At 40.1% G+C, this 13,854-nt stretch overlaps 1 protein-coding gene across 4 annotated transcripts in view; it reads right to left on the bottom strand.

Annotated features, from left to right (window-relative positions):
* Positions 1-13,854, bottom strand: part of CTBP1 (C-terminal binding protein 1) — a 247,526-nt gene that overhangs the window by 148,207 nt on the left and 85,465 nt on the right. Inside the window, exon 1 of one of the 4 annotated variants that reach the window (XM_042808078.1) lies at positions 12,545-12,567. The exons of the other annotated variants lie outside the window; for them this stretch is intronic. Within the exon in view, the coding sequence (XP_042664012.1) occupies positions 12,545-12,551 (7 nt within the window). The 5' untranslated portion in view covers positions 12,552-12,567. Of the gene's footprint in view, positions 1-12,544; positions 12,568-13,854 lie in introns of those variants that run through there. 4 annotated transcript variants of the gene reach the window in all.

The raw sequence follows: 13,854 nt of genomic DNA, 5'->3' as shown, positions 1-13,854 counted from the left end.
CAAGTTGAATCGTGTATAAGATTTAACTGTACTACATACAAAAGCAGCGGCACACCAGTGAGCACTTCATTAATTAAAAGCCAGAAAAGGAAGTTTGCTAAACGAAGCAAATGTTCTTATCACTCCTATCTATATTCATTAAAACTGACAGGAAACCAAATATCACCATCTGTCTACTTGCAATAAAGACACTAAAAACAGCTCCGGGGTAGAAGAATAATATAAAGTATAAAACTGCAGTTTTTCAAGTTTCAGTTTTAAATGGACAACGGAGAAACTGATGTCAGGCGGGAGAGAATAAAGGAAGACAAGGAGCTGGTGCACGAAACTGGAAAAGAAATTACATGGTTTAGAAGCCCCATGAAATCCCACAAAATAAACAATGAACCTAAAGTTTGCTCTGTATTTCTCATTCAGATCAATGGGTCTGCAAAAAGCCAAGTATTGCAATGGCAGCTCATTTGCCTAGTTATAAATAACCGCTACCAAAAACATTCAGAAAACTATATTATGCTACATAAACTTCAAAGTTTTAATGCTCAAAGCAAGTCCCAGGAAACACTTCTGTAGCTTTATTATGTACTGATGCACTGCCTTTATATTTACAAGAGGTAATTTGGTTTTTTAACCATTCCTATATTTGGATTTTGATTGAAAGTCAGCAACTCAGTATGGAAGCTGAATAAGATTTGATGGCAAAAAAAAAAAAATAAAAAATGTAGAAGTACTAACTTAGCTCTGAAAAAAATACCACAGCTCATACCAGCGGTTGCAGAGGTCAACCAAAGGTCACTGATTTAAAGGTAGTTTCCAGCAGTTGTACAATTCCTACCTTTTAGTAATCACCCTTTTTTACACTGCGGGAGAGAGGAAAGAAAAAACAAATAGATGGTAATAGGATATTTAATGACAGAAATGAAAATAAACTACTGCTCACATTTTCACCAGCATAGCTCCGTGTTGTTAATTCTGCACCATACCCCAGCTGTATTTTGCATAGCAATGAAAAGCTCTTCCAGTTCCTCTCAGTGCTGCATAAAATATTAGCTCTACAGTCACAGTTTTTAAGACTAAATAAGGTTAAAGTAATTTAGGACTGAGATAAACAGAAAAAAAAATCCATTGTTAAAAATGCCACCCGGCTGCCAGCCCCCTGTTGTGCCCAGGTACCAGAGCAGATTTCCGAGATACCTACAGGAAGCATAAATGGGGTAGGAGAGGAGGAGTAATGGAGTTAAAGACTAAATCAAAGGCTTATTGATTTTTATTACTATGTTCCTCCAGAATGGTACTTTTTTTTTTTTAATTTTCTGTCCCAAGAAAATAACTCATACATCTAAAAAGGCTCTCATTAATATTCTATGAGAATGCTTTTTTAGACTCAATACAACACAGCAATTATTATTCTTCTGTTAATACTTTAACAATACTAACAGACCCATTAACAGTTCTGTATATATGAGAGGCAGTTAAGAAACAAAAGTCTAGGACTATTTCTGTTTACTAAAGAAACCACAACAAAATTATAGAAGGTAATAAAGTCTGAGTGTAAAAAGTTACTGTAAACTGATGTGCAAATGTGCTACCAGATCACTCGTCGATTATGGGGAAACTTCTTTTCAAAGTCAAATCAATCTATGAGGATATGGGAAAAGTAAAATATTTTAAGTGAAGGTTGAAATTCAGTGGTAAATTCTCTTTTATGTTGAATACATAATGTGGAGACACAGCACATCAATTATCTGTCCATGCCAATGAAACCACTGGGATGTTTAGAAAGGACTTCGGAAAACTGGTAGGTAAAGGTGGAGATAAGTATCAGAAGAGAAAACACAAAACCATACACAGAAAATTCCAATGTGTGGTTTAGAAATGCATCCAGACTGAATCTGGAGAATGTTTGTTTGTTTATTCTAAGGTGATTGTAAGACATCTTAAAAAAAAAAAAAAAAAAACCACAAAAAACAAAACCAAACATTGTTGCAATGAGGGAATAAAAGACAAAATATTGACATGACAGCTTTATAAAAGTTCGTATTAAAAGCTACACAGTAAGAGTAACAATCATATTCCAGATGATTATATTTTGAAAAAAATTATCTTATATATACCTCATTAGAGCTCCTATTTTCCTACTGAGAGTAGAAACTGTGCAAGTTGCATTTCATTTTATTTACTACTACAAAGTGTACAAAGACTCAGGTTCTTCAGGAGCCCAGATAATCAGCAGAAAAGGTAAACTACTTTCACAGAAAGAGCAAGCACAGTTCACTCCTGCACTCCTCCTGTCCACAGCTGCCACAGTAACAACAGGGTGTAAATCAAAGCACCTTCCACAGCACATACACTTCAGAGAGCCAGCCCGGCTCCAGGCTCCCTGGATTTGAGAGTGCCGGGCTGGGAAAAGCCTTCTGGGGAACTGAGAAAGCATCCATTTCCTATAATCCTCTTAAAAAGGTAAATGAAGCTTAGTGTTTCTTAGTCCCTCCCGTTCCTATATTGTGTGGCTGTTTATGAACTCCTCTCCTTTAATTACATTAAACTTTGTTCCAATATTATATACACACAATACTACTAATTTATGCTTATTTATATACGTATAAATCAAACTATCAATTTATTAAGGACCAGTCTGATTTTTTTTCATCTTGTACCTACATTGTCTACAAGCTGAACATCTTCCTTTGCCTGGTCTTTACCTATAGAAGAAGCTGTCCCTTCTATGAGGTCACCATAAAGCACCCACTCCTTTCTGATTTTACCAAACCCCATTGCTAATGGGATGAAGTACATTGTGTTTAAGTTCAAGATGGACTTTGTCCTTTTGCACTCAAATGCATCATCTGCTCTTCATCCTGATGCATACCATAAAACCCAAATTTGTCAAGTTTGATACTAGCTTGCAATATGACTTATTTTGGTGAGCAGATCACTGTAACACCTCCTCATTGGTATTATTCTTGAATTCACTTTAGACAGTCAATAACAGTTTTCCATACACCTTTGTAAAACCTCCCTAAAATTCTACTTTTAAGAAGTGAATGCTAAAGTGACAGTATCCTAGTCACAACGCCTTCATGTCTGTTATTTAAAGTACAGTACCATTACATCTGCATGCCAGTAATATAAGCTCTATACTTTTGCTCTACACTTTTGCTCTATAGCATTAAAAAACCTTACCCATTAACAAGTCCAGCCTAGGCGTACCTTTTAATCCACAAAAGACAAAATAATATTACTATATACATCGCTTTAAGAATTTGTGAGCTGCTATTTAGATGGCCTTAGTAGTAATGACTGCAACAAGCTGGAACAGGCTTGCCATAAAACAGGACCCAGGGTAGCACTAAAAATAAAACCTGGGTGTCTTGAAGCCTGGGAAAAGTACAGTAATGCTACAAGGGATTCAGTGCAAATCTGCAGAAGATATTCCCTACACATACAATACTTACTATTCATTTATTTGAATGGACAGATATTTATAGACAGAGAATAATCCAGAGCTTCTGCACATTGCTTTGAAGCTCCCATCATGCCTGTTCCCCTTTCCCATCTGTGCAGTATCTCATAGTTCGTTCTTCTGCCCTCTACCATCTTTCTGACCAGGCACAGGCCAACAATGTCTCCCCATCCCAACTATGCACAACTTTTCCCCGGGCCCAAACGATGCGACACAGGTGATGGTTGAAAACCCCGCAGAGCAGAACCTCAGCAAACACCAGTGCCGGAGGCCCTCGCCTCTTGGGTAACAAGCCAACCTTTCCCTGCCATTTCTTTATACTCTGCAGTAATTATAGCCCCTTTTTTCCTTTTTTTCCAGTCTATCTTGTTATTTCTCTCTGGTTTACATACTACCCATTACTTTTCCGCGTTTTTCCCTCTGTGATCCTCCCATCACTCTCATGGTCTTTAAGAGAAAGCCAAGGCTGTTAAGCACTGCACATCATTCATTTCAGCATTACGATTAGGAAGCAAATTCTGAAATCCTGGCACCCACCAGAGAACTGGTAAACTAAGAAATCTCACCTTAGATTTTATCACTTTAGCCCTGTTCTTGTACCCTTCCCTAGATACCTGCTGCTGATTACCATCAGAGATGGGATATTGAATTTGACACGCTCAATCTGAATCAGTACAGCTATTCTTGCAGATTTATTGCTAAAGCAAGTGTTTCTACCAGAACTAAAAAAATCAGCAAGAAGTAAAATCACAGACTCTAGCATTTTACTACAAGTAGCTTTGTTGTGTGGTAGTCCCCCATTTCATCAGCTATGTTTGTCAGACTGCAAAGAAAGTTAATTCCGGTGGTGATCGGCACATACTCAGGTATTTTCTTTGATAGTGGTAGGAAACGTTAAGTGTAGGAAATACACATAATCCACAAAATATTTTTCACCTGCTGAGAAATATGGGTGGAAATGCTTTGAACAGAGTTTCCTTAAGAGCATCATCCTTATTAGCATAAGAAGGCAAACACAATTTGCTGGGAAACATCCCCCATTTAAGATATTTCATGTTGTTTTCCAATGTTATTTTCCCAGAGACACTGAGAATGATTAGGTTTTGTGGTTTGGGCGGGGTGGGGGAAAAGGTTGTTCATGTTTTGGGAAAACCTACCAAAGCTTGCTTTGCTTGCTTGCTCCTGAGCCTCACCTACAGCAAGAAGTGGTTGCTGGAAGACCTAATTTCAAAGGCCAGCTGCAGAAAAAATTGTCATTATTTCATCCACTAAACCTAGAATTTAATAACTTTAAAAAAAAAAAAAAGTTTAGAAAACTTTTTAAGAAAAAGAAGATTCCAGGGAAATAGCAGGAGGTTTCCTCAATGGCAAAGTCCCAAATCCCACTGGCCAAACTGTTCCAAGCGTATAACCACCCTTGGGTTCCAGGTCCAAGTAAAACTCCACTCCTCCCCACCAGTCTTATCTTGCCAAATCCTGAGTGGGAGGAGAACACTCAGGAAACACCAACCAGCACTCCCAGGAGCCGGCTCCCACTGCTGGTTTTTGTGAAGGAAGGTGCAGCACACGCTTCCGCACTCCAGTCCAAAGTATTCGGGGGCTCTAGCACATGAACAATGACTCAATAATCGTATTTCCTTTTCTGTATCATAAAATAAACATGGTCTTTGAGATAGACTCTTTGGATTTATGGCCCTTCAAAAGAATTTAGTAATTTGACGGAAAAAAAATAAAACTGCAAGTAAAGTGCACGGGTTCAAAATGTGCAGTAAATACTTTTGAAAGCAATGTTCTCATCTGGGAGCATTGCAACAGATGTTTATCATGAGCTACTGCAACAGTTAAATCTAACTCTGAGCCAGATTAACTCTTGCCATTGAAAACAAGCCTTTTTTCCATGGGCAGCCTACAGAAAACAAGGGGATGTGTCAGAACTACTGACGACAAGCAGTTAACTGAACGAAGGCAGGGAAAAAAATGCCATAAAGCCCAACCAAATAAACCAATGTCTGGCCCAAAAGACTTAGATGAACAGGTGTATGTGTGGGTGGGGTGGAAATAAAGAAAAAACATTTAAACAAAGACTCCACTAACATTCTAGTCACTGAAGTGGGTACACACAAAATGAGACAAACAACATTTCTGAACAATTCAGCAAATAATGGATTTTTAAATTTATTTTTGGAGATGATAAGAAATAATGACTATTCACCTTGGATTTCTAAGTGCAGTACCAATATATCACAGTAAAAACTCAGAGGTTATTCTATTTTAAAATATTCTGAATAAAAATGAAAATAAGAAAGTACAAAACTACCATTAAAATATGGATCACTCAAACAGCAATTCAACAGTTCAGAAACGTCACAGTATTTCAAAATACTAAGAATTTTAAAAGCCTAGCTTAGGTATCCATACATCAAACAGTGGTAACCTACTAGAATATTTTTTTTTTCTTTTTAAAAAAAAAAAAAAAAAAAAAAACACAACCAACCAACCAAAAAAAACCCAAGTAATTTAATGTTTTATATAACTAGTTATACTGCCTATGTATGCAATCTGGTATTTACTCCTTCAAGATATAAATGCAAATCACAATTTAAAGCATGATTATTTAAAGCCGAAATAGCCATTTCTTAACAGGTGCAAATCAGATCCCTGTTTGCAACTTTTCCTGAAGGCAAGTGAAGGGCTAGTAAGTCCCTGCCCAGAGCCATTCCTCTGCTCCTAATTTCACAGGCATTTAGTTTTGGGAAATCCTTTAGCGTACACAAGTCCCACAAAAAGGGCGATCAGTCCATTCCCTTTCACCCTCCAAAAGAGATCAAGCAGAAGAGGTAAGTGCACCATGTTCTCAATGCACTTGCCTGAGCATCACTTACAGCCCCTGCATCCTCGGGACCAGGCAGCACCAGGATCTGTGTAAAACTGCTGGGAAGCAGAGCTGGCTTGAGGATTTACAGCCTTGCACCGCTTGCAAGGCTACACACAATTTTCATCGGAGGCACACACCTTCCCCTTCATATTCCCAGCTGGGGTAACAGAAGAATAAGAGTCACAAATTCTGGAAACTTTAGACTAAACTTCCTTCCTGACTGAAGAAAATCTCAGCTTGTTGGTTGTTCGTTTTGTTTTTTTTTAAACACAGAGAAAAACAAATGCCAATCTGTCAAGTGTAAAGACAATCTAAAGAGGTTTTGTTTATCTAATTGCTAGGCAGAACAATAAACGAATAAAAAGCTGTAGGAAGTCCTTTCGACTCCACAGTATTTCTGCTGGCAATGCAGAACAAGTTTCTTTCTTGGTATTACTCCTAATCAACAAAAGCAATGGCAAACATTATCAGTCCTTTTATATTTGATGAAGAAATTTATGTTATTTATTCAAGAAAATCTTTATAAATATTCCTCCAATTCTAAAAAGACCGATGACACGTGCTGGCAGTACCTCTACCCAGCCCTTTCATTCCTATATCAAGGCCACTGAAGCAGAAACCCATTAGTCTGTTGACGAAAATACAATCGTTTGCAGCTTGTTTTGGTTTGTTTTTTTTTTTTTTTTCCCCAGATATCAAACATCATAAGCACTGAGAGGAAGGTTTTGTTTTATACATTTTTAGTATTCCAGAGAAATATACTGACATTATATTCTGCAAGTCTTGCCAAGAACATCTTTTGTGTTCACAGCTTCCGTGTCGGTGATAAATTTTCAACATTAACAGTACAAAGTATGATTTAAATCAAAGCCTAAATCATAAATGTAAAAGTAATTTAATCTAGTGAACTGGAAACCTTGATTTAAATAATTTCATTTTGCAAATATAGTTCTCCTAAAGAACTATTTGCTTTCAACGGTTGCTGGTTCTCACTGAGTAGGTAAATAAACTACATGCATCTATTTAAGTTATTATGAAGCCTAATATACTCCAGGTTTTTTATTTTTTACATTTTATCAAGTAGACAATTTACTAGGCAATTATTTGTTTAACTATGATTCCTAAGTGTTTCCAAAATATTTAATAAGTCCTAAAGCACCTTTTATGATGATGATTATTTCCATTTTATAGAAGGATAACCCAAAGAAGAGGTAATTAACTAGTCTGGACTCTTTTCTTCACCCGATTCAACTAGCTCTAAGAAAGTATGATTGATCTCCACTGTAACAACTACCTGTTACACATAATTTTTCACACTGACTTAGCAATCATATTAATTTGCAAATATCAGTAAGAGAACAATTAGCAGTAAAGCCTCAGGAGGCAGCAGCAGAAAGCTGGACTAAATATCTGTAAAAGAACAAGGAGGTTTTTGCTCACTGGTTTCACCAAGATCTAACTCTTAGTATTATTTTTACTTCTAAAATTTGGATATAAAGTTAAAATACGACACAGTCTGCTGCTATTCTTCACGACAACACAGCTTGCTTTATGAACAGCCTCAATTATTTTGCCGTGAATAACGATGGAAAAAATAGCAGCAAGCATTTAGATAGCTTCCACAACCCAACTGAATCGTCACACCAGACTTCCCAAGTTGTACAACCTCTAGTTTGAGTACTAATTTCTTAATATTGTGTCTCAAAATCTTCAGGATGTTGTGTCAAAAGCACTTCCTGTGAATGTTTCAGAACAATTTCCATGTAGTGAATACTGCAAATCCCAACGTGCCAGCTAGGTTGAGACCTTACATACCACACAGTCTCTGCCCTGAGGGACAGTGCCAGATCTGAAACATGTATTAGTCAAGATAGGTGACGTATAAAAGTGGGAGAAGTGGTACGGAATTATTTTTAAGGGTCTTTACAGTCTCTCACCACTGTGCCCATTTTTCACTGGTATGAAAAGCTACCTGTGCCCCAAGCTGCCCATGATGGGAAACGGCATCTTTCCTAAAGCACCTCCTGATCTCTCCCCCTAAGCCATCCCTTACTCAGAAAAAGCGTCAGTATCTCTCAAGCTACTTTGTCCTCCTGTAAAGTTACCTTTGCTGTGATGCTTACAAAAAATTGACCAGTTAGACATTAGTGACCACCAATTAAACTCTGCCAGGAAAGGGGAGAGGCAGAACATCACGTGCTGGAGGAAAATAAAACAGTAAAAGACACAGTGGTCCATGATGAGACAAATTTGGTAGGTGTAACTATATAAAATGCCAGTTCTTCCCCTCTGCCTGAAGCCCTAGCCTCCATTAAAGGGGTGACCACTAACAGAGGACGAGGGTCTCAAGAAGGTAACCCATCGCTTTGATGCAAGGTCCAGCTGGATTCATCCATCTCGTTGCAAGTCCTCATCTTCAGCTTCAGAAAAGAGTGCTGTTCTCTCCAAAATAAACGGTAATAGTGCAGGCCAGACCTCAAATCCCTCCCCACCAGCCTGCCACCCGTGCCTTCCATTTTGCCTCCGCACGAGCTCAGGAATTAGGGGGATGAGATCGCACGGAGCGAGAATGGGATGAGCCAGTTACGGGTCAGGGACTTTGGTGCACCTAGACAGGTCACCCTCCTAAAACAAAACCACAAGAAGATTTTATACTTAAAAACATCTGTGTTTCCTGCACAAGTTTCCCAACAATATCTATCAAGGGAATCATTTCAGTGCCCAGGCTGCTCATCTACCACGCAGGCTCTGTCCTGTCCTGCCACGATGCTTTAGACATGACGCTGCCGGTTTGCGAAGCGAGCGGGCTCCGACAGGAGCGCCAGCCCCCAAAGGCAGATGTTGGGTAAATTCATATTTCATAAACACAGTTAATTTTGACAAGAGGGCTATAAAAATCCTTGTACCACTTAAATTATCTCTCCACTTAGAGCAACTCTACCACCAGAAAACGTTACACATTGCACTTCATACTGAACTGGCAGCACTTGGTGATAACGTTACAGCTCCATTAAATAAGAAATGTAAAAATCACACATCTTCAAAAACTACACATTATTTTTTCTGCCATCATTCAACACAACCATTAAAAAACAAACATGTCATGCAACTGTCATTTAAAATTTTCCAATCTAACACTGCATTTGTTTAAATATGAAAATTATACTTTTGAAATAAACATTGCTGCTATCAGGGAGAAGTGCTACTATCTGTTGGATCACTATTAGACAGAAACTACCACCTTAAAGAGTCACACTTCACCAAGGAAATATTCCCTCTCTATCCGATAAGGTCACAATAAAGGAAAAAAACCCAAAAACTAGCAACAAAACAACTGAACAATACCTGCTAAAACTTTGATCCTTTGATTCAGACACACAGGTAGGTAATAAATAGGTAATTCAGAGACTGTTTTTAAATAAATTTATGATTTATACGTTTACTGTTGCTGATCCTTCAGTAATCTGTGTTTAGCAGATACACTGTATTCACATGAATCTTCTTGCATAGTCTAGATTATTAACCAACTCACATAATTAGGATAAAAAAACCCCCAACTACTCAAGTTTTACTTTCTCTTATGTTTGGCTAGTTAGAAAAATATTTATTACGTTTATTATCTATTTATATTCAGAAAAGATTTCTTTTTTAATAACAAGCCTCTCCTTTAGGTAACAGTCTACACTTACTAACTAATTGAAGTGCAAGAGTAAGAAACAAGGTTTTCTTCATCTCTGTGGGGGCCACTGGACCTGTAGTTGGTACCAAACAAGTGATCCGGTATTGAGCAAAAGGGAAAGGGAAGACTTCATTTGCCCTCTCACCTGTCTGGGTGAGAAAACAAGCAGGAGGCGTGGAGGAGTAATTCAGTCCTGCAGTCCTCACATCATCTTTCATATTTCTGTTACCACTACAAGCAGGCAATGCCTGCCAGGCTGGCTGCAGTTTGTTCACACACTATTAGAAATCAGAATTTGCTATTTGGACTAAAGAAGTTTCAGTAGGTATCAACTAGGCATGGAGATTATTATCACTGTTTTCTCAGGATGCTCTGAAAAAGTTTGTAAAAAATATGAAAACTATGCATGCCATTATGTAATGAAATCATAAGGCAATAAAATGCATGCATAGATATTTCTACTTTCAAACAGTAGCAACTGAACTGTAGCTGGCCTCATTTTAAAAGTATACATCACTGGTATAAATAAATAGTATTTATTTCATAATAAAAAAGACACGTTATGAATAGCTATCTACATTTGTCATATACTCAAGTATTCACAATCATTTGAATATAATACATTGTTAAACTCAATTTATACTCCCTATATATCTATCATTTTAGACAATCTAAGTGATTTGGGTAGTTAATCATAAAACTGCAGGTATGCAGTTTTTTTCTAGGAGCTGACAAATCACCAGCAGTGCAACAGGTGCCATTACCATTCATCATTATTTTTTATAAAGAGGATGATGCTGGCTCCGTGCCTCTCGGTGCTCAGGCTGCCTGTGCACCCACGAGTGCACGGGCGAGAGGTGAGGACCGGTGAAGCTGCAGCAGCGCGGCTCCTCCGGCTGCTTCCCAAGCCCCAGAGGCTTAATTGAAAAATTAAGTTTTCAGGCCTAGCAGTAGACCTGGACCCAGAAGCATCCTTCTGCCTCTACCAACGCATAACAAGGTGTTAACAGCACAAGAGCAAACTCGGGTGTAGATTACACTGACTTCACTGACAGCTGCTTTTAACCCAAATTTCTATATAGGGCACCTTAAAGGTTCAACAGCAATTTTGTTCGAAAGAAACATCCAGGCACTGACTTTTAACCTGCTCAGCTCAGGTATTTGTATCTGAAATTTCCACTGTTCACTTCTATCACAGAAACGATCACGCAAATATACTACAATTTCAAGTACTGCCTCCAGCTGGGGATGCTGCACAGGATATTTAAATTTCTAGCTAACTACTAGATGGCACAGAAAGCACACAGCCCAGCCGTAACTGCAGCATTCCTCAGAGAAAATTACATAGAGAAAAGTTAGAAATTGTGTCAGGAGATTTTTCTGTCTTAAAAAGTATCTCAGTCAGAAATAGCTTTTGCCATGAAAACCACTAAGAAACTCTGAATTTAGAGAGGTAAATGCAGGTTTAATATGAGATAAAATAGATAGAAAAAATAGAATAAATACAGTTGACTACGAAATGCCTCATGAAAAAGAGATGAGATTAGATGTGTTACAAAATAATAGAGCCAAATTTGTCCCTGAACCATGTAACAGATTTACAAGACATGAGACAAACCGAGGACATTTAACTCCATATTTGTTATTTTAAATGTAAACCACGCAAAAAACGTTCAGATAAGAACACCTAATCACGTCAGCTGCCAGTTAGCTGTAATCTCAGGCTGAAGGGGAAACAGTAATTTAATAAGTAGCAAATCCACATAAATAACTTATGGGAAGGATCCAGGGATCTGACGACAGCCTGAGCCCGTTTGATTGACTTCCCGCAATTCAACACATGCAAACCTCAATTTTGAAAACTAGAGGAAACCCGCAGAGCAAACTCTGCGTTCGGAAAGTTAATTTTAGCCTGTCGCCGCCCGAACCTGCGCAGCATCAGCGGAACATGCACAAGGCCACACAGCACCTTGAAACCGCCCCCACGCTGGGGATGCTGCCGCCGACTCCCCACGCAGGGGTGATAACTCCAGTGATTTTTTTTTTTTTTTTTTTTTTTTTTTTTAAATAAAATATTTAACCCGAGCTGTCCCGGTGGTGCTGGCCGGGCAAACTTCTGCACAACAAACGGCCTCGGAGCGCCCCGCGGGGCCACGCACACCCAGCCCGGCCCGGCCCGGCCCCCCCTCCCGCCCACGCACGAAAAGCCCCTCGCCCCGCAAAACCGCCCCCGCGGGTGGGAGCGGAGGCATGCGCTGCCCGCTGAGCCTGGGAGCAGGATGCGGCCATCCCCGGCGGGGCTGCGGCTGCCCCGGCCCCCCCCCGCGCACCGGCGCAGCCCGGGAGCGCAGGCACCCCGCCCAACGCGCCGCCGGAGGAAAGGGGGGAGGAATAATAACATAATTGTTTAAAATAAAATAAAATAAAGGTAAACGAACCGATGCGGCCTCAGGAGGGTGGGCGGGGCCAGGGGGTGCCGCAGCCCCTCGGGCCGGGTGGCACCCCCCGCCCGGCACCCCCCGGCACCCACCTTGCATCCCCGCCGCCCACCGCGATCCGCCGCCGCCGCCGCCGCCGCTGAAAATACGGGGCAGGCGGGCGCGACCAATCGGGGCGGAGAGCCGCCGCCCCCGGCCAATGGCAGCCCGCGCCGCCCGGCCCCAGCCAATGGCGGCGCGCACCGCCCGCCCCCAGCCGCCAACCGCGGCGCGGCTCGCTCCGCGGCGGGGGAGGGGAGCGGAGGCGGGGGACGGGCCGCGGGTGCGGATCCCTGCCCCGGCCCTGCCCTCTTCTCCCCCTACCCCCTTTTTTTTTGTTTTCTTTTGCCCCTTTTTTCCTCTTCTTTCTCTTTTACCCTTACCCCCCATGATTTTTTTTAACCCTTTCTTTATTTTCCTCCCTTTATATTTTCCCTTATTTTTTCTCCTTCCCCCTTTTTTCTTTCCCTCTTCTTTTTTTTTGGAAAGCGCCTTTTTCCAGATCGTTTTTACAGAATGTACATTATACAGAGCAACAACTCCAGGAACTGCCCCAGGGAACTTGTTCTGGTGAGTGGGAGAGGAGGTCCCTGCGTACAGCAGCACCGCAGGTGAGTAAGCACCGGACAAAGTAGGATTTTAGAGACTCCAGAAAAATGCGGGGATGAAAACCCCTACAACTAACTCCATCTAGAACACGAGGTGCATAAGAGTGGCTGTTCTCCCACTGTTTTTTAATAACATGACACACAAACTGGGTGCGTGACTGGGACAAGCTCCTAGGGGGCTGAACTCAGCCTTTAAAAATACCCAAAGTGAAACCAGCAGATGTTACCACCACACCATTTCAGCACACACAAAGCTTTAAGAGGTATTGCCACTTCAAAATTACTAACAAACTTTCTTGCTAAGTCCAACAACTTTGGAAATAAATATCTGCTTTATTAAAAAAAAAAAAATATATAAAATATTGAATGCATAGTCTTTAATTTAAAAGAAAATCTTAACATTTGTTCTTAAAAGTTTTCCAATCAACAAAATGCATGACATATTACAGCATAATACTATCAGCTGTAGAAGAGGCAATAAAAACCACTCACAATTTTCTTTTGTTTTTTCCAGTCCAGTGATACTAACAATTACTAAGTTTAAGAGTGAACTAAAACAGCGAGAAAATCTGTGCCTCCCATTTCTAACGTTGTGCTCCTGACCTCATCCCTTGCATTTAAAATCACTAAATCGTATTTGCTGAAAGCCTGAACACTGCCTGAACAGGCCGTGTTATTAATTTGTTCATAGGGTTTGGCTAATACAGGATAATACATGCCGTGAAGTGATAAACCTGATACCAACCCAAGTCTTG

The sequence above is a fragment of the Tyto alba genome, unplaced genomic scaffold (genome assembly GCF_018691265.1).
Source record: "Tyto alba isolate M040663 unplaced genomic scaffold, T.alba_DEE_v4.0 Super-Scaffold_6, whole genome shotgun sequence".
Lineage (NCBI taxonomy): Eukaryota > Metazoa > Chordata > Aves > Strigiformes > Tytonidae > Tyto > Tyto alba.
This window is presented reverse-complemented; position numbering and strand designations above follow the sequence as displayed.